The following is a 24777-nucleotide window of genomic DNA, read 5'->3' as shown; positions in this document are numbered from 1 at the left end:
TTGATATTCCAACTTTTTTTTTTTTTACAGTGCTGGAGTAGTTTTGGTGTGAATGGTCACAGAGGTTCTTCCCCTTTTTAGAATACTGGAAGGGCTAGTAGACACAAGCTGGTGTATATTCGACTGCAATAATGAAATGTTTTTTGTAGGCTTTTGAAGACAAAGAAGGAGTTGTGTTAAGAGGAGAACGAAGAAGAAATTAGTGTCAAAAATGGAGAGGCATCCGAAATGGGAGGGTGCAAACATTCCCCCCTTCAGGGGAAGGTTTTTGTTGTTTTGGTACTAGGAATTGAACCCAGAGGTACTTTACCTCTGTGTTCCATCCCCAACTCTTTATTTTAAGGCAAGGTCTGTTGCTTAGGGCCTTGCTAAATTGCTGAGGCTGGCCTCCTATTTTGGTCCTCCTGCCTCAGCCTCCGGAGCCTCTGGGATTACAGGCAAGCACAGTTACGCAGGGATAGGGGGGCAGGTTAGAAAAGCCCAGGTTTAAAAAAAACCTGTGTAAAGCAGGTATGTAAGTAGGGGGCTGTGAAAGCACTTAAATTCCCAACTCAAGTTTGGTGTTTACTCCTTGTTGGCACAGTGCTAAGCCTTTGCTTGTAACACACGGAGGAAACGGCCTGATATTTTGCAGCAGAGCCAACTGGGGGGGGGGTTGTGATCAGGGGAACAACATGAAGAAACCTGTTTGCATTGTGTGTACATCTCAGATAGACAGGATGGCAAAATAGGGGGCCGACCCGCCAGGTACGGAGCTCCGACCTTGGCACCATGCACGATGGCCTCTTCCGGTGAGCACTAGGGTGAGGGAGACGCAGGAGCCAACAAATGGCCACAAGCCCCCTAAAGAGCCAGGGGGTGGGCTTCCTGTACAACGAACGTTCCAGAGGCAGGCCTCATCACTGCCGCTAAAGCTGCCCCACGTAGACACCGCCGAGAGGCCGCCCTGTTCTCTCTGGCCACTTCAACACCCAAGTCTGTGTGGCTTTATTTTGTTCCGGGGACGCGCACCGGATCTTTGCGGTTCTTTCGTCCAGGAGGGTCCAGTGCCTCACTCACCCCACCCCTACCCCGCCCTAACGACGCACACAATCAGCCCGAACGGCGTGGGGAGAGGCGACTCGAGGTGGAGGAGGGGCGCCCGGCCCTTCCCCCGGCTGCACTTCAACGGACTCGGAACTACGCATCCCGGCGTGCCCCGGGACAGCGCGGGCGCAGGGGCGCGTGCGCGGCGGGCAGCCGTTGGCTGGAGCGGCGGATGCGCGGGTCGCTGTGTTGTGAGGTCTACGGGCGCTGGCAAATCGGGCCCAGGATGTAGAGCTGGCTGTCCCTGACGGCGCGTCTGACGCGAAGTTGGGTGGGGTAGAGAGTAGGGGGCGGTAGTCGGGGGTGGTGGGAGAAGGAGGAGGCGGCGAATCACTTATAAATGGCGCCCAAGCAGGACCCGAAGCCGAAATTCCAGGAGGGTGAGTCTGTGCCCTTGGGAAAAGGCATCTAACGGCGCAGGGGAGGGAGGCGGGCTCGGGACGGTCGAGGCTTGCGGGCCGGGCGAAGCGCGAGCCGCGCCCAGAGAAGGCGGCGGGCTTTGCTTTGTGCGGGGAAAGCGCATTGCAGAGGGTGAGTTTAGTGCGTCATCTGGAAAAAAGGTTTTGTGAAGCGAAAACATAGCTACGGCTTCGGAGTGGAGAGGGGCGCTTAGCGCGTGGCAAGGCCTTCGTGCATGTTATTGTTCTGAGGAAGAGGGCGCGGAGAAAGCAGTCTATTGTAGGGAGGCGACTGGGGCGCGATGGCGGCGGTTAGGGGAAGTGATGTGGCGGTGTGTGTGGGGGAGCGGCGCCTGTTTTGCGAGCTCGCGCCGGTTGCCTGGCCTCGTGGTCGGCAAAGGCTGGCGGTCCCGGGCCGTCTGGAGTACCCTCAACCCTCCTCGGCATGGTTGAAACGTTCGGTGGAGACATGTTGTTGTGGAGCGTGGGGGTTGGTTTGGCGCCCCGGGGCGGGAGAACTGCGTTGTAAAATGGCCGCTGCAAGATGGCCGCGCCATCATGGCCGCTGGCGTCTCGGCGCCGTATGTCGGCGCCGCTTCAGGGCAGATGCAGCGCCCCCTTGCCCGGCGACCTAGCGCAGACCCGGTGCTAATGTTTACCTCAGTGGTGGGTGGGGATTAAGGGGGAAAAAAATCCCGAGGAGCGGGTAGGGCGTTTCCGTCAGTTTGGTGTTGCCTGAAGGCATTACTTGAGCTCACCCGAGAGCTCCGCACCTAAATCCTAAGGTAAAGTGAGTGCGCTCTTCCTGTGCGGTCGCTCGTAAAAAAATAATTAAAAGCGACTTCAGTGTTCAGGGCTAAGTCCCTGGTCTTAACGTGATTTTTTAAAAATTCAGCAGTTTGACCAGTTGCAGTAATATTTGATTCACAATAATTGGAAAGCTTATTGATTATTATTTTGGATTTACTGACGTTAGAATCTGACTTCCAGTGAAGATGGCTCTTCCAGTGCTTCCAGCCCATCTATTTGGGTGGAGATTTAAGATTAAACTGAAAAGGAAGTAAAACTGTAAGCAAAGAGGAACGCTGTAAAACTGCCTTTCTCTATGGATGTACATGCCAGTTACCTTAAGTTCCATGTCCAAACGCTTGCATAGTTTTCTCATTTAAGATTTTTCAAAAATTTTTGATATATATATTTTAGTTTTTAGTTGTAGTTGGACATAATCCCTTTATTTGTTTTTATGAGGTGCTGAGAATCGAACCCAGGGCTAAGTGAGATAAGTGCTAAGTAAGCGCTCTATGGCTGAACCCTAGCCCAGAGTTTTCAGATTTTTAATGCGTTAAAATTACTTCCACGAATCATAAAACCCAAACAAGTATATTGAAACTATGATGTATTTAAGGGGCTTCAGGGGGTGTTTTTGGTGATAGGTGGTCATTAATATTTGTTTCTCTCATTTGGGTAAACTGACTTTTTATAGATTTCTTCATTCTTCTAGGTGATTCAGAACAAGGTTTTTGTTTTTGTTTTTTTAAATGGTACTGGTTTTGAACCCAGGGCCTCACATATGCCAAGCAAGCGCTTTACCACTAGTCAGTGGGTATAATGAAAATGGTCTGTGAACTTGAATGGGGAAAATATTGTGTTTATCATCTAGCTGAAATTTATTATTTCAATTATCAATTTACATCCTCTCCACAAAAGAAAACAGAAGTATTAGCTGTTCGTTTTTATGTTTCACTGTTACCTGAAAAATATATGAAGCTATTGTTTTTGGTATTGGATATGGAACCCAGGGGCCCTTTACCACCACTGTGTTACATGTCCTTTAAATTTTTTTTTTTTTTAAGTTGCTGAGGCTGATGTGGAACTTGGAATCCTCCTGCCTCATCTTCCCTAGTTGCTGGGATTACAGGCATGTGCCGCCACACCTGGCTTATTATTAAGATGTTATTTATGCTCATTGCTTCAAAATTATGGTAGTTAATTGGCTTAGCAGTTAAATCTTGTTTACTGCATTAAATAAGGGACTCCCTAATATTAGAGAAAGCAATGTTTAAAATAGCTTTGAAAACTGCTTCAACAGTTGTTTTCCTTTGTAATTTGGTGTGTTTTATGTATGTATTAAAATATTCTGAGAGGTCATGAAGCTTCACCAGGCTATCAGTACAAAAACTTAATCGCAGAATCCCTCCGGAGGGGCAATCAAGGGTGTCCATTTTGGAGGAAGGAAGTGCTTTAGTTCTAGAAGGATGTTAGAGTGAGGTGGAGAATAATGGCTAACCAGAATCCCTGTGCTGGTTATAGTGGTGTAATTGGAGAAGAGTAGGAACAAAGACACCCCTGGGCAAGATTGTGAAAGCTATTTAAGGTCTTCTACATTTACAGTTATTTTCCAGGTATGTTTTCACTTGAATTTTGAAGCTGAGTTGTATAACCTTTGAGAAAATTTAAGATGTTAAGAGAATATTTTGAAAAAAATATTTAGTGCTAACAAGATTATCTTGAAATGCTGTAGAAGAGTAGAAATAAGAATTGTCATAAAATGCCCCCCCCCCCAATTCTTTTAATTTTTTTTTTATTTATGTGGTGCTGAGGACTGAACCCAGGGCCTTTTGTATGTAAGGCAAACACTCTACCCTTAGCTACAACCCCAGCCCCTCTCCCCCCAAATTCTTATAAATGCAGAAGTTTTTCCTTACACGGTAAAATGTATTTTCCATTAGCAGTTTAAGCGGAGTGACTTTTTTGCACAGAACTTGGTCTTCTACTTGAAGTTCTGTTAAAGCATAGGATAGCCCTGTGTCACAGGCCTGTAATCCCAGTCACTCCAAGTGACTCTGTAGGCTGAGACAGAAGGATGGCAAGTTGAAAGCAGGTCTGGGAACTGAAGTGAGACCCTGTCTCAAAGTGAAAGGGTTTGGGATGTAGCTCAGTGGTAAAGCGCCCTTGGGTTCAATCCACAGTACCCACCCCGCCACCACCCCCCCCCATGGGATAAAAAACGTGAACATCTAGTCATTGTTTGAGGGAAGACGTGACTCTGTCAGGAATTAAGACACTGAGTGATGTTCCTAGAAAGTTCCAACCAGTGGGAGAATGGAAAACTTTGAATTTGACAGTATTTGGGCAGAATTATCTTTGTAGTTTGATATTAGAAAACATTTAAGTGGAGAAAGTTTCCTATCTGATAACAGTGGGTTGCTGGTTCCCCAATCTTTTTGTCCATTGCCAAGAAAAATAGGCTTTTTTCTTTCTTTTTAAATCATGGTTTATACTCCTCAGGTAGTTATTATGTCTTTTCAACTAAATATTACAGATAGATAACTAGAGATCCAAGAGGGCCTCAGTGCAGTAGTTTTGGTATCAGCAGTCAAGATTTTTTTTAAAAAAAGTATGCTATTTCAGAACGCCTTGAAAATATATCTGGAAAGTGAAATGAGATCCATGTATGATCTTTGGTGCTAATGTTTATTAGCAGAGTAGTTTACCCATTTTGGTTCTTGTCCTTGGGATGTTGGAGAAGTTTTTGACTAATCTATTTCTAATCACCTTAAAATTCAAGCTGGATATAAGCCTAGTAGCCTCTAGCAGTAATTCTTCAAAGAGGAACTGCACAAAGATTTTATGAGAATTTTGATTTAAAAGTGAAGTTACACCAGAGATTCTGTCTCTGGTGAGGCTTGAAATTAAATACATAGTTGAAAAATACTGTAAAAGATCTTTGATTAATTTTGGGAATTCTTTTGTAGGATGAAATTCAGACTTCATAGCATGACCTATATGATGTTTCATATTTCATAATCTCTGTGACTTTCACATGTTTATCCTGTGCTCCAGGGGTAGTGAACTGCAAAGTATTTCTGATAGTGGTTAACACTTCAGTGCTTTTGTAGAGTTGTTTACACTATCTTCCTTCTTCGTGACTCTCCCAAGTAGCTCATTAGGCATTCTCTCTATTACTTATGAAGGTAGTTACTGCATGAAATCCAGGAAATTGTACAAACCTATTTGTCTAGGTGTGAGGGTCCTTTATTAATCTGTCAGTGCCTTGCACAATAGGTCACATACAAACCCAGATAACTGTATTGAAAAATATTAAGATATGTTGTGGAATTAACTATTTCAGGTTGAAGGTATATCCATAAATCATGTTTTTCTTTTAAAGCTATGCTTTAAAAGCAATACCATGTAATTTTTTAAAATGGTGGAACCTATAGTTAACTAGAATTGGTCTAGTAGGTTATTTCAGTTTTTACAGCTAAAGCAGTTTGACCCTGTTGAATACTTTAATTGCCTCTGGATGTGTTGAAACCAAATGGACAGAAAATTGTGTGAGATCTTTCTGTTACATACCAAGTGTAATCTGAGGCAATTACCAGAAATTGCCTGAATGATTTGTTTTTTCTGTAGAGATGTCTCATCCAATAGCACTCTGAGATTTTGTATGGTTTTATTATTCTAATGATGAGCTCAATATATAGTGTAAGTTCTAAAGGTGAGGATTTTTTTTGTCTATTGTTTTGTTCATTGTACATTATTGAACATATTTGAGGAATGAACGCAGATAGCTGATGCCTTAAAATTCCAGCCAACTTGCATGCACATTGAAATTTCAATGTGTAGACTATTTTGCTAAGTAAAAGCATGGGAAGTAGAGATGTAGGTGGAGGTTTAAATTCCTAAAACTTACAAAAATACATGAAAAAGCATTTTAAAAATTGGATTCCTGGGGCTGGAGTTGTAGCTCAGTGGTTGAGCGCTTGCCTAGTATGTGTGAGGTACTGGGTTCCATCCTCAGCAGCACATAAAAATAAATAAGATATATATAACTTAAACAAAACAAAACCCTGGATTTCTCGATAATACTGTTAGAACAAATTGATCATCCTTCTCAATAGGTAGCTGCAGTAAATAATTATTTGCTTAGCGGTTGATGATTTAAATAAATTGCTAACACTAATTGTTTTGATTTATTTTATATGCCCTGGCATAAGTTTATGGTGAAGTTTAATCTGAAGTGTTACTCCCTGTGCTTTACCCATTTTTCCTAATATTGCTAGGATTATCATAATAAAGTGTGATGGTTCTCAGATATGAATCTATATATGGAAAGGGTTTAGAATTAATGCAATATTTTTCACTTTTACAGGTGAGCGAGTGCTGTGCTTTCATGGGCCTCTCCTTTATGAAGCAAAGGTATGAAATCTTCCTTTTGAGAAGCTGGCCAAAACTATTGGTTAAATCTGACTTCTAATATCAAATTTCAGTGTTTTCTTTATTGGGTTTAGTAGGAGAGTTGCTTTTTTTTCATCGATTGCACCTCCCCCCCTTTTTTTGTTCTGGGTTTCTTACTATTTAGTGGGTCAAACAAGTTAAAACATTCTTATTCATGGTATTTTATCTAACTTACAGAAGACTCTTTAGGTAAAGTAGCATTTGAGGAAAATGATAGAAAGTGAAGGTTGGTTGTGGGAGGAAATAGTATTTTGTAGTTAATAAGGAAGGGCTGCCAGTTACTTTTATATCCAAATATAATCTGCTGAGTAAGATTGATGTTTTGAGTGTTATTTTGAGCTGATTGTTTTATAAAAATTTAGCTGATTGTTTTGTGTTGAAGGTAACTGACAATACTAAAAACAGTATACTTATTGGTGCACTGGCTACTTTTAAAACCTGGCAGGTGTGCTTCCCTCCTTGATCATTGTGTGCTCAGGTTATAAAAAACAGTATAGTACATTTAGCCAAAGATAAATAATGCATTTTGTTTAATTTATTTTTGTGGTGCTCAGGATTGAACTCAGAGTCTTGTGTATGCTGGGCCAGCACTTTATCATTGTGCTACACATCCTCAGCACTTTTTTGTGTGAAGGGGGGAGGAAGGCAGGTTTTTTTTGGGGGGGGTTGTGTGTGTGTGTGTGTTTCTGAGGCTTGAACCCAGGGCTTTGTGCAATGCAAGGCAAGCACTCTACCAACTGAGCTATATCCCCAGCCCCCTGCAGGTTTTGTTTTGAGATGCCATTTCCCTAAATTGCCCAGGCAGGCCTACAACTTGGAATCTTTCTGCCTTACCCTTCTGAGTGGCTGAGATTAAGGCATGTACCATTGTACTCAGTCAAAAAAATGTTTCGTTTCTGATAACTTCCCTTTTTTTTTTGGATACTGGGAATTGAATTAAACCAGGGGCGCTTAACCAGTGAGCTACATCCCCATCCCTTTTTATTTTGAGAGAGTTTTGGTAAGTTGCTGGGGCTGATGTCAGACTTTCAGTCCTCCTGAGCAGTTGGGATTACAGGCTTGAGCTGTACCTGAGCTTCTGATAACTTTTTTTTTTAAAGTACAAATTTTTTGTACTAACAAATTAGTAGGGGATTGAACCCAGGGCCTTGCTTGTGCTAAGCCTACTCTACCACTGAGCTACAGCTGCAGTACAAGACACATCTAAACACTTTAGTGTACTTTTTATAGCAGTAGTTTTAAAAGTTGAACATAGGGTTGCTGATGTAACTCAGTGTTAAGAGTGCTTGTCTAGCATACTCAAGGCCCTGGGTTGAATCCCAGTACCACCAAAACTGAGTGGGGGGAACCTATATGCAATTATAAAATACAAAATAGTATGATGTTCAAAGGCCATTTCTACATAAATATCTGGTGAATAGTTTTATCTTTGTGAAAATATTCTTAGCATAATTATAAATTGTCAGTTCTTTGCTAACCATTTTCACTTTTTGTTATTTGTGTTTTGAATGAACAGATAATATGTTTATAAAATTACTAATCCTGTTAAAGATTGATATTTTGAGTGTTATTTCTGTTTTAGGAACTTACGTTCAACTTTATAAACTGGCTGGGTTTTCTCTCTGGCAATAAAACACTTCTAGCAAATAACTTTTTAAATGGCTATTGAATTAACTTAATTGTGGTTTGTTTGACTTCCTTTTGAACACTTTTAAATCCAAAACCAGATAATCATCACTTGTCAGAGTTAATGACTTTAATAATTGGTGTTGATTTGATTTTTTTGAAGGAATTTAGAGCTGTTTTTTGAAACAAATCAGTATATTGCTTTTCATAAGCTAATTAAATCATTTTGAAATGAAGGAAGTTCCTGAATACAGTTTTTTTTTTTTTTAAAGCCCAATTACAGCTTTCATTAGCTGTGCTTGGATAGCTTACCTTGCTTACCTAGCTCATTAATTTCAAATTTTGGGGTAACCTTTTATGCTATGGGCCTTTTGCCCAACAAAATTTACCATTTTGTAACTCAAGTTCTTTAAAATCTTAGTGTTTAGAGTCAATTTTTGTTAATTTTGTTAGTCAAAAAGTTTGTGTAGTTGTCCTTGAAAGATTGGATACTTCAAAGTTATTTAGGAAGCGTCTCTCTTGTTTCTTAATATTTCTAAGTGAATTTTTCTTTTTTTCATTTCAGTGCGTTAAGGTGGCCATAAAGGACAAACAAGTGAAATACTTTATACATTACAGTGGTTGGAATAAAAAGTGAGTATTAGATTTTTAAAAGCAATTTTTGTGATGTTTTAATGTAATATAGTATGTTTTGAAGCAAGGGTAAGCCATTTGTAATATGAAGAAACTATTCGAAATGAGAGTTACTAGGCCTTTCATTTCATTTGTTTATTTGCAGTACTGGAGGATTGAACCCAGGAACATTCTAGTTCTGACCTATATCCCCAGCCTTTTTTGTTTTGAGACAGGGTCCTGATAAATTTCAAGGCTGGCCTTGACCTTGATCCTCCCATCTCAGCTTCATTAGCTGAGATTATAGGCGTGCACTGGTAACCATTTTATTTTATAATGTATGTGAGTTTTGGAAGAATTTCTTAGGTTCTAGTGTGGTGTCAAATAGTGGTTGAATGATGAGTGGAAGCAGCCCATTTTTTTACAGTTTGATATATTTTAGGGTAGCCTTTTTTGGCCTTAGCATCAACCCAATGACTATATGTATATTTCAAGCAGTTAGACTCAGAACTAGTTGGGTTTTTCTGTGTGAAAAAGGAAACAGTATAAAAGTTGGTTTGAAAATGTGACAGAATTGATCAACCCATTTTTGTGAGGTTTAGAAATATCGTGGGGCCCACAAATAATTTCATCTTAATAAATTTATTTGGGCCTTTTGTAATTTTTACTATGAGAGGTTTTTAATTACTTAATTATTAATGATGTTCTTTGCTTAAAAAATAACATAACTAACCAGGAACTAGTTATTTAGGAGTTGTTTCTAGTAACTTAATGCTTTGTGTCATCTGACCCAGGCATGGTGCTGTTGCTTTGGAAAATTTCTACTAAATTTATTGGCACATTGACTTTGATCTGTCCAGGTGACCAGCCCAGCACCCTTCCCCACCACAAAGCTATACCTGTTGCTTATTTAAATTTTTATTTTGTTTATTTTTTTAAAAAACATAGAATGTGGGCTGGGGATGTGGCTCAAGCGGTAGCGCGCTCGCCTGGCATGCGTGCGGCCCGGGTGTGATCCTCAACACCACATACAAACAAAGATGTTGTGTCCGCCAAAAAAACTAAAAAATAAATATTAAAAATTCTGTCTCTCTCTCTCACCTCTTTCTTTAAAAAAAAAAAAACATGGAATGTGGGCAGGGATTGTGGCTCAGCAGTAGAGCGCTCGTGTAGTAGCGCGCGTGGGACCCAGGTTCGACCCTCAACACCACATAAAAATAAAGGCATTCTGTTGTGTCCATCCACACCTAAAATAAATAAATAAATATTTTTTAAAAACATGGAATGCTTCACAAATTTGTGTATCATTCTTGGGCAGGGGCCATGTTAACCTCCTATATTCTAGTTTTTTTAGTATATGTGCTGCAGGAGCAAACACTTAAAAATATTTTGAAATGGAGTCTTCCTAAGTTGCTGAGGCTGATGTTGACTTTTGGGTTCTCTTGCCTCAGCCTTCTGAGTCACTGGAATCATAGGCATGTACCACTGTGCCCAGCTAAATTTATTTCATTAGGAAAAATTTTTTATATGTTAAATATTCTTTGTTAACAGGGAATATTAGACCTTTAACTTCCATTGGTACAGCTGTGGAAAGGTAGAAATCTAAAATGCATGAATGTATGTTCTGATAAATTTTTGAGTTTTCTTTTTTAAATGAGAAGGTATGTTTTATTTTAGTGGAATATGATTTACATACATTAGTGCACAAATTACACATGTAACCTACTGTATTAAGTGAGAAAGTTAGCATAGAAAATTCTCTCATGTTAATGATAAAGTGTTTCTAATAAGTAGGCAATATTATTACTTGTGATCTTATTGACTTATATTTAAAATACTGAGAAATTAGGAAAATAATGGAGAAAACTGTCTTTTGGTGTTTTAGAATGTAAACTGATTTTAAATTGATATGCAGAAACAGAAAAATTCATCTTGATCCTGGTGTATCTCATAGCTTTCTCTCCATTTTAAAAAATGAGTGTTAAAACTGCATTTTAGTTTTCAGTTACATATTTTGATATAATACTGATACTTAGTTAAATTGAGAGTGGTAGTTAATAATGAGACTCTCCATTCTCTATGGGAAAGAAAATATGCATATTGCGAGTGTCGGAAAGTTCAAAGTCCATTCAGGAAATCAAAAGCAAAGCAAATTTATGGGTAGACCTACTTTTCCCTACTTCTCAGCTTTTTTTTTTTTTTTTGCTTGTTTTAGTTGTAGGTAGACATAATACCTTTATTATACTTATTTATTTTTATGTGGTGCTAAGGGTCAAACCCAGTGCCTCACATGTGCTAGACAAGCACTTGACCACTGAGCCACAAACCCAGCACAATCTCTTGCACTTTTTAAAAAAAATATATTTATTTTTTTAGTTTTAGGTGGACACAATATCTTTATTTTACTTTTATGTGGTGCTGAGGATTGAACCCAGTGTCTTATGCATGCTAGGCGAGCACTCTACCACTGAGCCACAACCCCAGCGCCCAACCTCTCACACTTTTAAAGAACTGTTTAGCTGTGAATGATTTTTGTGCTTGACTCTTTTTCATATATAATATACGATAAAGTATATATAAATGTACTTTTCTTATGTAATAAAGTATTCTGTATAAAATTACACATAGATGTGTATAGTTCAATGACTGGATTTTAAGTGGCTTTTGTACTTCCTCAGAGATCGTGAAAATACCAAATACTTGTATTTCCTGACTTCACTGTTTAAAAAAACAATCATTTTTCCCATTTGATGGATTATAGTCCAGAAATAAATGAATGGTTGGTTTCTGTAGATGTTTTTTCCCCCCACTTCAGGAAATTTAAAGAAATGTCATTATATGTCAGTTTTTTTTGTTATTGGTTTTTTCTTTCTTTTTAGTTATACATGACAGTAGAATGTATTTTGACATCATACATATACGTGAGCATAACTTCCCATTTTTGTGGTTGTACATGATATGGAGTTACATTGGTTGTATGTGTGAACAATACATATGTGTTAGATATGTGAACATAGGAAAATTATGTCTGATTCATTCTACTGTTCTCCCATTTCCATCACTTCTCCCTCGTCCCCACTCCCCGCAATAGATATTAGGCTTTTTTTCTCCCTGTCTCCATAGTTCTATTGAAGTATATTATTGTATTGGAGATGTATTTTTTTGTGGTTGAATTTAGTATATAAACATAATTTGGTATATAAACATAGTTTTGAAAAAAATTGATCTTTAAGGAAGCAGGTGGAAACTCTTAAATGCACTTTGAAAGGTGGAGGAGTTAATCAAATGCCCAGCAGTATGTTGTTTTTTTAATACTTTTTATATTCTGCTCATGGATTGTGGCTTTGAGAATTAGTCACAAGATACCTTAGAAAATTCTGAGATTCTTTTATGCTTGACCTAAAAAATTTTTGTGTGTGTTTGGCCTCCATTTTTTTATTCTTATAAAGGTACTCCTCAGAGCAGAGGATGTTGTCCATTTCATTTTCCTTGGTTTTGGCAAGGATTTTCAGCTCTTAACCTATAAAGGGAACTAGTATGACTTGGCTTTTACATCAAGGTGTGTTCACTGCGTACATTTTGGGGGGAGGGATTTGTAAGTCTCTAAAATGTCTGGCAAATAACAATTAGCTCCCTTTGATTTATGGAGAATTGAAATAGATATAAATGTATACTTTTAAAAAAAGATTTTTCATTTTAAAATGGTTTGTAGGCTCTCTTTAAAATAATTCCACAAAACTTAAATCCCCAAATTGAAATTTTCTTAAATTTTAGTATATGTATACTTTCCCAAGCACAATAGAATACTAAGATATATCTAAATTTTCAAAAACCTTATTGGAATTTGTTTACACAGACATTTAAATATTCCATTTTTAAATGAATCTTTCTTAATAAAGCTTAAGCTAAATTCTGCACCTAGTTACTGAGATTACTTTGTACTATGCTATCTGTATCAGAAGTGCTGTGAGGCCCAGGCGCTCTGAAAAAACTTTGAAGACACGTGAGGATATTGTAGCCCTTTTTCCTGTTCCTGAAGGAGCTCCCTCAGTACACCACCCCCTCCTGACCTCTAGGTAAATGCATGTTTTAAAGTTTTCTCTAGGAATGGTGTTGAGGATTGCTTTTTATTTATTTTTCCTTTGGCTATATTCTATAAGAGGTCAGAGGTGGGAAATTGTTAAAGACATTGCTTTGAGAACACACCTAATTGTGTCACTAAAGGAGCTCCATCAGCAGGAGAAAAGGCTCACTTTGTTCAAAAAGTTCATCATTCCCTAAGAAATATTGTCCTTAAATGAACACCAGCAGAAGTGCCAGAATGCCTTGTCAACATTATAATAGAGTGATTCTATTCTACCTTTTAGTGTTTAAATAAATCCTCTGGTCAGCCTTGGAAATTTGTGTATTCATATGTGAGTGAATGAAAAATAGAGTGGTATAATCTGATAAATCAGTGTAATACTTTAATGTACAAACTTACTTGAGTAATCTAGATGGTGAGTGTTGGTAGAGTTTCTAATGTGTTTCTGACATACTGTGTTTGTTTTTTGTCAGGGATACTGAAGTATTTTGCATGCATTCTCATAATAACCCTATGAGATATAGGTACTTAATATCTAATTATCCCCCGTTTTACAGGTGGTGAAAATAAGTCAGAGAGCTGTGTAATTTAGTTATTACACATAAGTAACAAGATAATTGATTTTAGGGTTTTTTTGTTTGTTTCTTTGTTTAGGTCAATTTATTATGAACTTTTTTTTTTTTTTTTTTTTTTGGGTGCTGGGGATTGAATACAGGGTTTTGTGCATGGTAGACAAGCACTCTACTGAGCTGTATCCCCAGCACCTATTATGAACTTCTGTTTCATCTTTGGCAGTTGAAAAATTTTAAGATATTTTCGTTCCATAGGCTAATTGCTTAGACAGTCTTTAGCTATTTCTAAAACTGATTTGAATAATCTTTTAAATTTGGAATGCTGCTTCTCAGAATATGAAGTTTTCCTTCTTTACAAAACAACTTTAAATAGATTTTCATTTTAGTTGAGAATGGATTTGTAGTACCATTTCCCATTATTTCAGAAATCCAAGGGCTTGCCTCTTGGATCTTTAAAAATTAATTGGAGGATAGAGTCTGAATCATCATGAAAATGTTTTTGAATAATATTTTTATTCCTTTTCAGTTGGGATGAATGGGTTCCAGAGAGCAGAGTGCTCAAGTACGTGGACACCAATCTGCAGAAACAGCGAGAACTCCAAAAAGCCAATCAGTAAGTTTGTTTTGAGAAATGAATATAGAAGTGAAATGTCTGTAAATTAGATTTGGGACAAAGAATGAGCAATGGGAATCAATGTTGGCTGCCTGCCTGCCTATAAAATGATTATTGGTACGTGTCAGTGGTTGTGCTATGCCTTTGACTTCAAGTAATCAGACAAGCCTTTTCTAGGTAAAGGAAATAGCAACCTATCATTGTTTGCATCTGTCTTTAGAGGTTGGTTGAAAACACAGCTGCATGTAGTTGGGAATTGCTATAGGTATAAATTCATTGTTAAAACTACAGTAAGACTACTGTCTTACCTCTTGAGCTCTGTGGAAGGCACAGTTGGTGGGGGAAACGAGGTATTCCTGTTATTACACATCTCTGGGAACAGGGCAGAAGGGACTCTTTCAGACTATGTGTGTATGGTCTGTAAGATAATTGTTCTCATTTACATTTTTTTAAAAGAAAATTTTAAAATATTTATTTATTTTTTTTAGTTTTTGGTGGACCAACATCTTTATTTTTTATTTGTATGTAGTGCTGAGGATCGAACCAGTGCCCTGCGCATGCCAGGCCAGTGTGCTACTGCTTGAGCCACATCCCCAGCCCTCATTTACTTTTAAAGCTGAAGTGTGTACTAAAAATATTGGAATCAAATTAAAAGAAAACATTGGGATTAGTGAATTTTAAAACAGAAATGGAATTTTCAGTTATATGAGACACCTATTACGGTCACTCTTTACTACATTGATTTTAATTTTGGTAGATATGAAAGAGCCAAATATTAGGCCTTACACTCTTTTCCTGAGTTTTGATTTTTGTAAATATATTGTCATTTGTTTAACTTGTTAAAAACTTGGTTCCAGAAGTGTATAAGCTTGGGAACCTTGATTTGAATATAAATTCTAGATTGACATTAAGCTGGCAAAATTCATTTTTTTTCATAAATACTTATTTTTTTAATGTTTATTTTTTAGTTGTAGTTGAACTGAAACTATTTTATTTGTTCTTATGTGGTGCTGAGGATCAAACCCAGGGCCTCCCACGTGCTGGGTGAGCACTCTCCTGCTGAGCTAAAGCCCTAGCACCACCCCCTTTTTTCAAGTGTATAATCTAAGTTTTATTATAATGTTGATCACAAATGTGCACCCTTTAAAACAGTAACAAAAGAACCATCAACAACATACATGGAGAAATCCTTGCAACTAAACACAATGTCTTAAGGTCTGGGACTCTGAGCATGCTGCCCACAGGCTGGAGGAGACATCTTCAGGTTTAAGGCAAGGGGAAACCTACAAAAGGCACAACCACTGGCTACCCCTGGAAGAACCTCTTAGTTATTTTCTTATTTTTATGATGGTACTTATTATTTTTATGATGATCTTAATTGTAATTATTTTTGAAGGGAGCAGTATGCAGAGGGGAAGATGAGAGGGGCTGCTCCAGGAAAGAAGACATCTGGTCTGCAACAGAAAAATGTTGAAGTGTAAGAAGCTCTTTGTTTTAATTTTGCATACTGTTTTATAATTCAAACTTAATGCTCACTATGTGTTAGACTTTATTGAAAGTGGAAACTTTTTGGCCAGGTATGGTTAACTCACATATGTAATCCAAGTTCCTCAGCTATTAGAAGGTTGAGATAGGAGGATTGCAAGTTTGAGGCCAGTCTGGGCAACTTGGTGAGACTTGTCTCAAAAAGTAAAAAGGGCAGGGGGTGTGGCTTAGTGGTAGAGTGCCACTGTGTTCAGTTACCCAGTACCATCAACAAAAATAAAAATAAAAAACAACTTTGGAACATGGTTAGAACTTAAAATCTAACCAAGACTAGTGTAGCCAACTTAGCAGGACTGTCTCAAAATAAAAAATTAAAAGAATTGGGAGCTCAGTGGTAAAGTGCTCCTGGGTTCAATCCCCCAATACGGCCAAAAAAAGAAAAGAAACAATTTTTCAGAAATGCTTATTTTCTACTTCAATATTTTTCTTGGAAAAACAAGTCATTTTAATGAATGGTCATGTACCCCCCCCCACTCCTTAAGGGTTTTGTATTTTTAAAAATTTTTTTTTAACAAAAAAGTTGTTGATGGTGTGTATATGCTGTGATGAGAATCACAGTGCCTCACACATGTGAGGCAAGCCTTTACCACTGAGCTACACGCCCAGCCCCTCATGCACTTCTTGTTAAAGGAAAAAAAAAAACAAAACGTGCTTTCAAGTGTGATTTATCTGAAGAATTTACTTTTCTTTGAAACCAGAGAAATCTTTACTCATGGTTTTAGAGTTAACAATCTTTTTTACTAAAGTCTTAAGTGTTAGTGATAAAAGGTAATTATACATTTTGAGGGCCAGTAGTTTTAGTATTTTACTGTGAGAATATAATTAGTTTGGCAAGGATTAGATGTTATTTTTTTCAGGGTGATCTATGTTCTGTTTCTTTGGAAAGTGACTGTAGTAGTATTCATTAGAATTTGATTAGCAGTTGAGTTCTTAAAAGGCATTCATTTTCTTTTTTTTAAATAAAAATGGAGTTTTATCAGTAAGTAAAACTTTGGTTTATAATTAATTCTTTATCACTGTGCTAAAAGTTGGTATAGAAATCAAGTGGCAGTGTGCCTAAGATGGGGTGGTTTTTTTTTTGTATTTGAGTATAAAGTGTTATGAATGACTGAGTTACTACATGAGGTAAAGTTTTTAAATTCAAAGTTCTCATCCTTGAAAAATGGAAACCTCGACAGTTGTCTACTGGATCTTTTAACTACTGAAGCAGGAGGATCCCAAGTTCAAGGTTAGCCTGCCTAAACTTAGCAAGACTCTTAGCCTTAAAAATTTTTAAAAACAGGGAGGGGATTAAGGATGTAGCTCAGTGGTAAAGTACCCTGTGCTTAATACCCAGTGCCACTCCTCATCCAGAAAAAGAAGCAATTAAATATGTTGGGGATTTTAAGGGTTATTATTATTTTAAGGATTCTTATTTTGCTTTGAGGTTTTAATGACTTTCGTGTCCAGTTTTGTGCTAGTGTATCTTCAGTTTTTGGTAACTGTATATAGTTTTCTCTGAATACATATTAATGCTTCTGGCTATTATAAGATACCTGGAGAATCAGATTTACATTCACTACTTTAGAAGTCTGGGTTTTTCATGTTTGGGTGCATGTTTCTCAATAGGGAATGTGAATTTTGTTGGCATTTAGGCTTAATGTAGTAGGTTGTGCTTTGGTGATTCATTATTTAGTGAGTCAAGAACTTAAAATAGAATCTAGCAATTTATTATTTAAACAAAATAGAATCTAGTGGTTTCTGTTTTGATGATATAAATCAAATATCAGCAATTTATTGTATGAAACATTGCACATTTTGAGACACAGTTTACTTTGCATGCTTCATTAATAAAATGAGCAAGAATGTTGAAGCAGTAGTACATAGGTAGCCCTTACTACTAGGATTCATTGAAGTACAGTTTGAGATCAGTTGTGTCAATATTTTTAATTTTACAGAGAGTGAATAAAGATTGAATGTAAAGTCTTTTTGTCTTCATCTATTGTTAGCATGTATAAGTAAATTTTATGTTTTATCTTGACTCAAATACTGTCCCCATAATATTTTATTATTAACGTTAACTTTACAGAGGCAGGGGAAAGCCTATACTTCAGATTTTTCTTTTTTTAATAACCAGACGCAAGTTAATTTGATTTCTGGCAGGGGGATAACCCCAAGACCTATAGAACAGTAAAAAACAAGATTCAGGTGTTACGATAAGATCCAACTAGAAGTAATGTATAATTGTAGATTATATATGTCAATGGTTTTCTTTGTGTTTTGGAAATAATTATGCAAAGAGACAAAACTTTTATAATTTGGCAGATACAAATAGACTCAAGTTATGTTGCTATTATAAATAGAGATACATCAGGAGGAAAGTATAGTATTGAAAATGAGGGAATATAGTTTTAGGGGAAAAAAGTAAAAGTTTAGATCACTGGACTAACATGATTGGTGTTTAAGGAATGTACAAATCTAAAATGAAAAATTAGTGTTTTGGAAAGGAAAATGAAAATAATTAAAGTATTACAGCTTTTAAAACTCCTTTTTTTTGGTGGAACTAATAAAAATTCTTAAACTTTTAACACATAATTCTGGAAGTATGTCTCCTAAAGCATTCTTGGCTTATTTTTTCCATTTTGTGGAGGAAGATGAGAATTTAAACATCAATAAAAATATTTGTGTTTGAGCCCTAAACTATGATTTAAGTACCTCATCCATAAAGACAGTACTTTTTTGTGAATTTAATCACGATAAAGGGGAAATTAAATAGTTTACTAGAAATAACTTTGTTTTTCTTTTTTCCCCCCTCCTTTTAGGAAAACCAAAAAGAACAAACAGAAAAGTAAGAAAATTAACTTTCTTTAAGTTAACCTATTTTTGTCTTTATAGCATTTGTATTTTAAATTCACTATTTTAAAAACTGACATTTTGAAGTAAGCTTAATATATCTATTAATGGTCTAAAATATGAATCTCCCCGGTAATGTTATAAATAGAAATGTACACAGTGGTAGAGGCCTAACTGATCTTGTTTTTTTGTTTTTTTTTTTTCCCACTGTGGAGAAACTAGTAAGGATTTCATTATTTTCATCTGCTTTAGTCTCATGTTTTTAATCAGTGGAAGATGGTGATATTGTTAAGTATAGCCTGTACTAAATGTTTGGTGGAGATATTCATAAAAGTTGTTTCACGTAGAATTATGATTCTTAGACTCAAATAACAAGCCATGTGATGGAGAAATAATGAAGGCATGTTAAGAGTTTTCTATAGAGTTTCTTATTTTATTTGCTTACCTCTCCCCGCCAATCCCCACCCCTTTTGTAGCACCTGGAAATGGAGATGGTGGGAGTACCAGTGAGACACCTCAGCCTCCTCGGAAGAAAAGGGCCCGGGTAGATCCCACTGTTGAAAATGTAAGATTTTAAGTTTTTTAATAGCCTGTTAGATTTCTAGTCTAAGTCACAACAAGAAGTAATCATAGAACTTTGGTTCCCCAAAGCATTGCTAACATGCTTAACTAATGAAATTTCCTATTTTGGGGTAAAGGATATATTTGTATGTATCTTTGTTTCCATGTGTAGCTCTAGACTTTCCCTACCTTCAATTTGTCATCGGTGTTTAAGACTATGTGTTAGATTGGGTAGACCTACGGGGTCACAATAGATGGTTTATTAAATTTCAGCATGGTTTAATAAAACCATGGCAAATACTATGAAATCCTATGCCTTTCACATATGTGTGCATGAATATAATAGTTTTAGGATTCCTACTTAAGTAGTATAGTAATGTGTTTTATTGTTATATATAATATGCAAAGTTAGCGAATTTGTTAATAAGAGTTCTAATTGACATAACATTACTGAAGTTGAAGTTTCTAAGTAACAATAGTTACTAGCTATTAACTTACTAACTTACAAACATTGGTATGTTCTGAAAATAAGTACTTTGGGACAGATTTTGAAGACAACTTTTATGAATTAATGATGTTCCTTTATAGTTGTATTGGGGTGCTCATGTGAACATTAGCAATGAATGGGAAAACTAAAAACTAAGCCAAAATGCTCCATTTCCAAAAGAGGAAATTCACCAAGAATTTTTACCTTAACATAAACATGCACTAAAAAGTCTTAAGAGTTGTTGTTAAGCAAAGAAAGGTTTTTTATTTTTATTTCCTCTCTGTTTTTTTTGTTTTTTTTTTTACTAGGAAGAAACATTTATGAACAGAGTTGAAGTTAAAGTAAAGATTCCTGAAGAGCTAAAACCATGGCTTGTTGATGACTGGGACTTAATTACCAGACAAAAACAGGTAAGTTGAAAACTAGACAGATTATAAGCTCTGTGCTATGTACTTGTGAGCACAAAGAAGATGATACTTGAATTTTGAAGCATGACTGATAAATAATATTTTATTTGAGAGACTGAAAATTACTTCAGGAAAAAAAAAAGCACTTGGAGAGGAATAAAATACGTAATTATTTTATGACAATTTTAAAGAATGTTGGATATAGCTGATATTTGGAGGTTGCTGGGGCTGGAATTCATCCAGAAAATTAAGAGAATCTTTTTTTTTTTTGGTCATTGGAAAATGAAAGATCTGCACATAACATTCTCTGTAGAAGAACCTGAATCTCATTAAGGTTCTAGGACTCATTTTCTACTTCATATGATGGGACTGTTGAGTAGAGAGGGACATGTTAAACCTCACAATAGTTACTTAAATGCAGAATGAGAACACATTAAGTGATTTCTTTAAGCAGACAAATGGTGTAGGTAGGGCGGAGGTTATGGATGACTGATGATTGTGAGACTCAAGAGACTATAGATGATGTGGTCTTGGTCTGAATTCTGATTTGTTGGGAGGATTATACAGCTGCAGCTAAGCTGTCAAAATTTAAGCTATGGCTCTCCTACTTAATAGCCATGGCCTCAGACAGCTCCTTGGTCATTTTGTGCCTTCGTTTTTAATACATTTAGTGGAATAATAGTCCCTACCTCATAGTATTGATAACGAGGACAAGAAAGGCAGTTCTGTTACTGCTTCAGAGTGAGTCTAGCACATAAAATGCTAACAGTAAATAATGCCTTCATAATATCATTGAAATGTGGTGTATTCTATATGTAGAGATTATATGTATGACCAGCAGATTGTCAGTTTTAGAGTTGTATCTTCAGGGGCTTGGGATATAGCTCAGTTGGTAGAGTGCTTGCCTCAAATGCACAAGGCCCTGGGTTCAATCCCCAGCACCCCCCCACTCCCCCCCCAAAAAAACAAAGCTGTATCATCAGTAATGATAGTCACTAGCTTATGTAATTGGAGCTAAATATAATTAAGATTGTAGTTCTTAGCAGTGTTATCCATGTTTCAAGGGCTGAATAATAATGCCTTCTCCTATTTTGAAACTTTTGTTGCATGAAAGCTTACCAGTATGATTTTTCACAGAAAAAGAATATTTTTATTTACGTAGATTTTTGTTTTGTTTGCATAGCTCTTTTATCTTCCTGCGAAGAAGAATGTGGATTCTATTCTTGAGGATTATGCAAATTATAAGAAATCTCGAGGAAACACAGATAATAAGTAAGAATTAACCCCTTTAATACTCAGAGAATCTTTTTCTTAAGTATTTTTATTCCCAAATAATCTCCAAAGTTATATTTTTGGAATATTAGTACCATCAGTAGAATTTCACTGGTTTTATTCAGGGGCTGGCAAACTTTTCCTAAAGGTTCAAATAGTGAATATTTTAGGTAAAATTGAAGCAGTTGTATAGGTACTTATGGAATCATTTAAAATTTAACCATTTGAAATTATACAAATCCTCTTATTTTGAGGGCCAAACTTGGCTTCAGCATATTTCTGAAACTTATTTTATGTATCCTTGTTAAATTTTTTATTTAAAAAAGAAAAACATCTCTCTTAGCAGTAGTTTGTTGTCACTACTAGTTTGACCTTGAGTTCCTTACCCTTGTGTTGGTTGGATTAATTTCTTTTTCAGTTTTCGGTGACCAGTTGTAGAAATAAATGGTTTTTGTTCATTTTCAGGGAGTATGCTGTTAATGAAGTTGTGGCAGGAATAAAAGAATACTTCAATGTAATGCTGGGCACTCAACTGCTCTACAAATTTGAGAGACCACAGTATGCTGAAATCCTTGCAGATCATCCTGATGCACCCATGTCCCAGGTGTATGGAGCGCCACATCTACTGAGATTATTTGGTAATATACCTTTTGGAAAATGTGATTTTATTTATTAGCTTTTAATAATTTTTTTTTGTTCCCTAAATGAGTGAGGGGTAAAATCATTAACATCCTAAACCCTGACTACAGGGGTTAGGGGTATGGCTGAGTGGTAGATTGCTTGCCTACCATGAAGGAGACCCTGGGTTTAATGCCCAGCACCACAAAAATGGGAGGGACAAATCTGCACAGGTTCATTGCAATTTGAATTCTTGTCTAAAGGTTAAATAGCAAAACTTGTTTTAAAATCATGTAATTTTCAAATTTTGATGGTTGTATTTGCTCACATAATTGAACTGGGATTATGTTGCTGCTTTATATGTAACTTTGCTAAATTCTTTTGTTTCTGTAGTACGAATTGGAGCAATGTTGGCCTATACACCTCTGGATGAGAAGAGCCTTGCTTTATTACTGAATTATCTTCATGATTTCCTCAAGTAAGTTTTAAGTATGGTTGAAATTAAACGCAAGAATTGGTATGATATACTAAAAATTGGTGAGATAGGAGAGATTGATACTAATTGCTAAAACAATGTAGATAGGTATTTAATGTAACAAATGATAGAGTTGGCATATAAGTGCTTAAATCTCAAACCTATTAAGATAATTTTAAAAATGTAGAGTAATATTTTCATATTCTGGTACTGTTGTGTATAAAAGAATTACCTTTAATTCACAAAGAAGACATGTTTTCTTTATTCAGTAAAAGGATGAACAAACTAATGAAAAGTATGTCACAGGAGATTTATAGAAATGGCAGTAGTAGAAAGGATCATTAAAGCATGTTCAACAGTGTAATAAAATAGAAATTGTTGATCAGTAAAGTACCTCTTGTTACAGGTGTTTCCCCATTTCTTCAATCTCAGTTTAAGAGATTGAATAAATGGGCTGGGAATATATCTCAGTTGGTAGAGTGCTTGCTTCACATCCATAAGGCCCTGGGTTCAATCCCCAGCACCACAAAAACAAAAGATTGAAGAAATGGAGAAAAGGGAAATACTGGTTGCTACATCTTTGGAAAGAGCATTTTTTATAACAGTGAATTTTAAACAACCAAGCAGCTTTTAAATGATGAGGTTGCTCCAAATACTGGTAAGGAAAGATAGCAATGTTGTCAGTTGAAGGAAAATTAAATTTTTTAGTAGTGGTGAGGCGTGGTATAATTCCCCTCATTTGGTGAGAAACATTTCAATTTTTGCAAAACATTTGATTTTCCATATATGAGTCATAGTTAATTATCTTGAGCCTACTGGTAGGAAAAGTTAGTGTTTTTATTTTCTACTTTGAAAACTTCTATACTTGGATTTTTGTACAATAACCATGCATTTTATTTCAAAACAAAACAAAACTTTGTAACTGCAACATGGACCTGGGGAATCTATGGCCTTTGTTCTGCCAGAGATAATTATCTTCTCTGGACCTTAATTACTTAATTTTATGGTTCTTGGGGATCAAAGCCAATGTGCCTCTCTCATGCCAAGGAAGTGCTCTGTCACCTAGCTACACCCTCAACACTTTTTATTTTTTATTTTGAGACTTGGTCCTGTTAAGTTATATTCTCGAACCTGTGTTCCTCTTGCCTCAGCCTCCTGAACTGGGATTATAGGCATGTACCACCATGCCCAACTTCAGTTTCCTTTGAAAGCAAAAATTTACTACCATTTGAAATTTCAGGTTCTTTTTTTGTGGTGTGAATTTTAAGTTTAAGCTTGATTTACTTGTAAATTTCTGAGTCTATACTTAAGAATATTGAAGGACTGAAAGCAATATCTACAGTATTCTTTTTGGATAATACTGCCATATATTAGGATAATAGCTGTTTCTTAAGAATTGTTCAAAGTTGATGAAGACAAAAATTCTTCCTTGTTTAGAAATGAGGAAGGGTACTTTATTCTTTATAGCTGTATGTTGTATGATCTCTTTGCCTGGATTATAATTAATGTGTTTTTTTTTTTTTAAGAGAGTGAGAGAGGGGGCGGAGAGAGAGAGAGAATTTTTTTAATATTTATTTTTTAGTTCTCGGCGGACACAACATCTTTGTTGGTATGTGGTGCTGAGGATCGAACCCTGGCCGCACGCATGCCAGGCGAGCGCGCTACCGCTTGAGCCACATCCCCAGCCCACTTAATGTGGTTTTTATGTGAAGTAGTGATTATTATTTTTAGTAAAATGTAAATAGGCTTATGTATATTCTATGTTATATAGGAAGAGATTTGTATCAAGATAAGATTTTTAAAAATTTGTTAATGAATAACATTTAATTTTTAGGTACCTGGCAAAGAATTCTGCAACTTTGTTTAGTGCCAGCGATTATGAAGTCGCCCCTCCTGAATATCATCGGAAAGCAGTGTGAGGAGGTGTACTTCATTCACTTGTGTTTGGATCTCTGTAAACACATTTTTGTTCTTAGTCCTTCTCTTGTACAAATGATGTACTTTGAAGATGTTAGTGTATAACAAAATTGATGTTTGTTTTCTGTTTGAATTTAAACAGAGAAAATAAAAGGGGTTACTGCTCCTTTTTTCCTTTCTTTTAATTTCATTTCAAAGTTGCTACCAGTGTATTCAATGATGGACAACAGAGAGACATGCTGTAGAGTGTTTGCCTAGTTGACAAAGCTGCTTTTGAATGCTGGTGGTTCTATTCCTTTGACACTACGCACTTTTATAATATGTGTTAATGCTATATGACAAAATGCTCTGATTCCTAGTGCCAAAGGTTCAATTCAGTGTATATAACTGAACACACTCATCCATTTGTGGTCCTTTTTTTTTTTTTTAAT

At 36.4% G+C, this 24777-nt stretch overlaps 1 protein-coding gene across 7 annotated transcripts; it reads left to right on the top strand.

Moving 5' to 3' along the window:
- Positions 1-1226: 1226 nt before the first annotated feature.
- On the top strand, positions 1227-24518 carry LOC308647038 (mortality factor 4-like protein 1). 7 transcript variants are annotated; one of them, XM_081290774.1, is made up of 13 exons: positions 1227-1466; positions 6640-6686; positions 8917-8984; positions 12926-13039; positions 14146-14232; positions 15629-15709; positions 18579-18604; positions 19086-19174; positions 19966-20067; positions 21248-21336; positions 21802-21974; positions 22348-22432; positions 24277-24518. In XM_081290774.1, the coding sequence occupies exons 1-13, from the start codon at positions 1427-1429 to the stop codon at positions 24449-24451; spliced, it is 1176 nt and encodes a 391-aa protein (XP_081146900.1). In that variant the 5' UTR covers positions 1227-1426; the 3' UTR covers positions 24452-24518. The 7 variants fall into 7 exon arrangements, with proteins under 7 accessions (XP_081146900.1, XP_081146902.1, XP_081146899.1 ...); XM_081290776.1 differs by having other exon boundaries at positions 1229-1466; positions 24264-24518; XM_081290773.1 differs by having other exon boundaries at positions 1230-1466; positions 12923-13039.
- The last annotated feature ends 259 nt before the right edge of the window (positions 24519-24777 follow it).

This window comes from Spermophilus citellus (assembly GCF_964194105.1).
Source record: "Spermophilus citellus genome assembly, chromosome: 4".
Classification (NCBI taxonomy): Eukaryota; Metazoa; Chordata; class Mammalia; order Rodentia; family Sciuridae; genus Spermophilus; species Spermophilus citellus.
The sequence above is the reverse complement of the archived record's forward strand: the minus strand, read 5'-3'. Positions and strand labels throughout refer to the sequence as shown.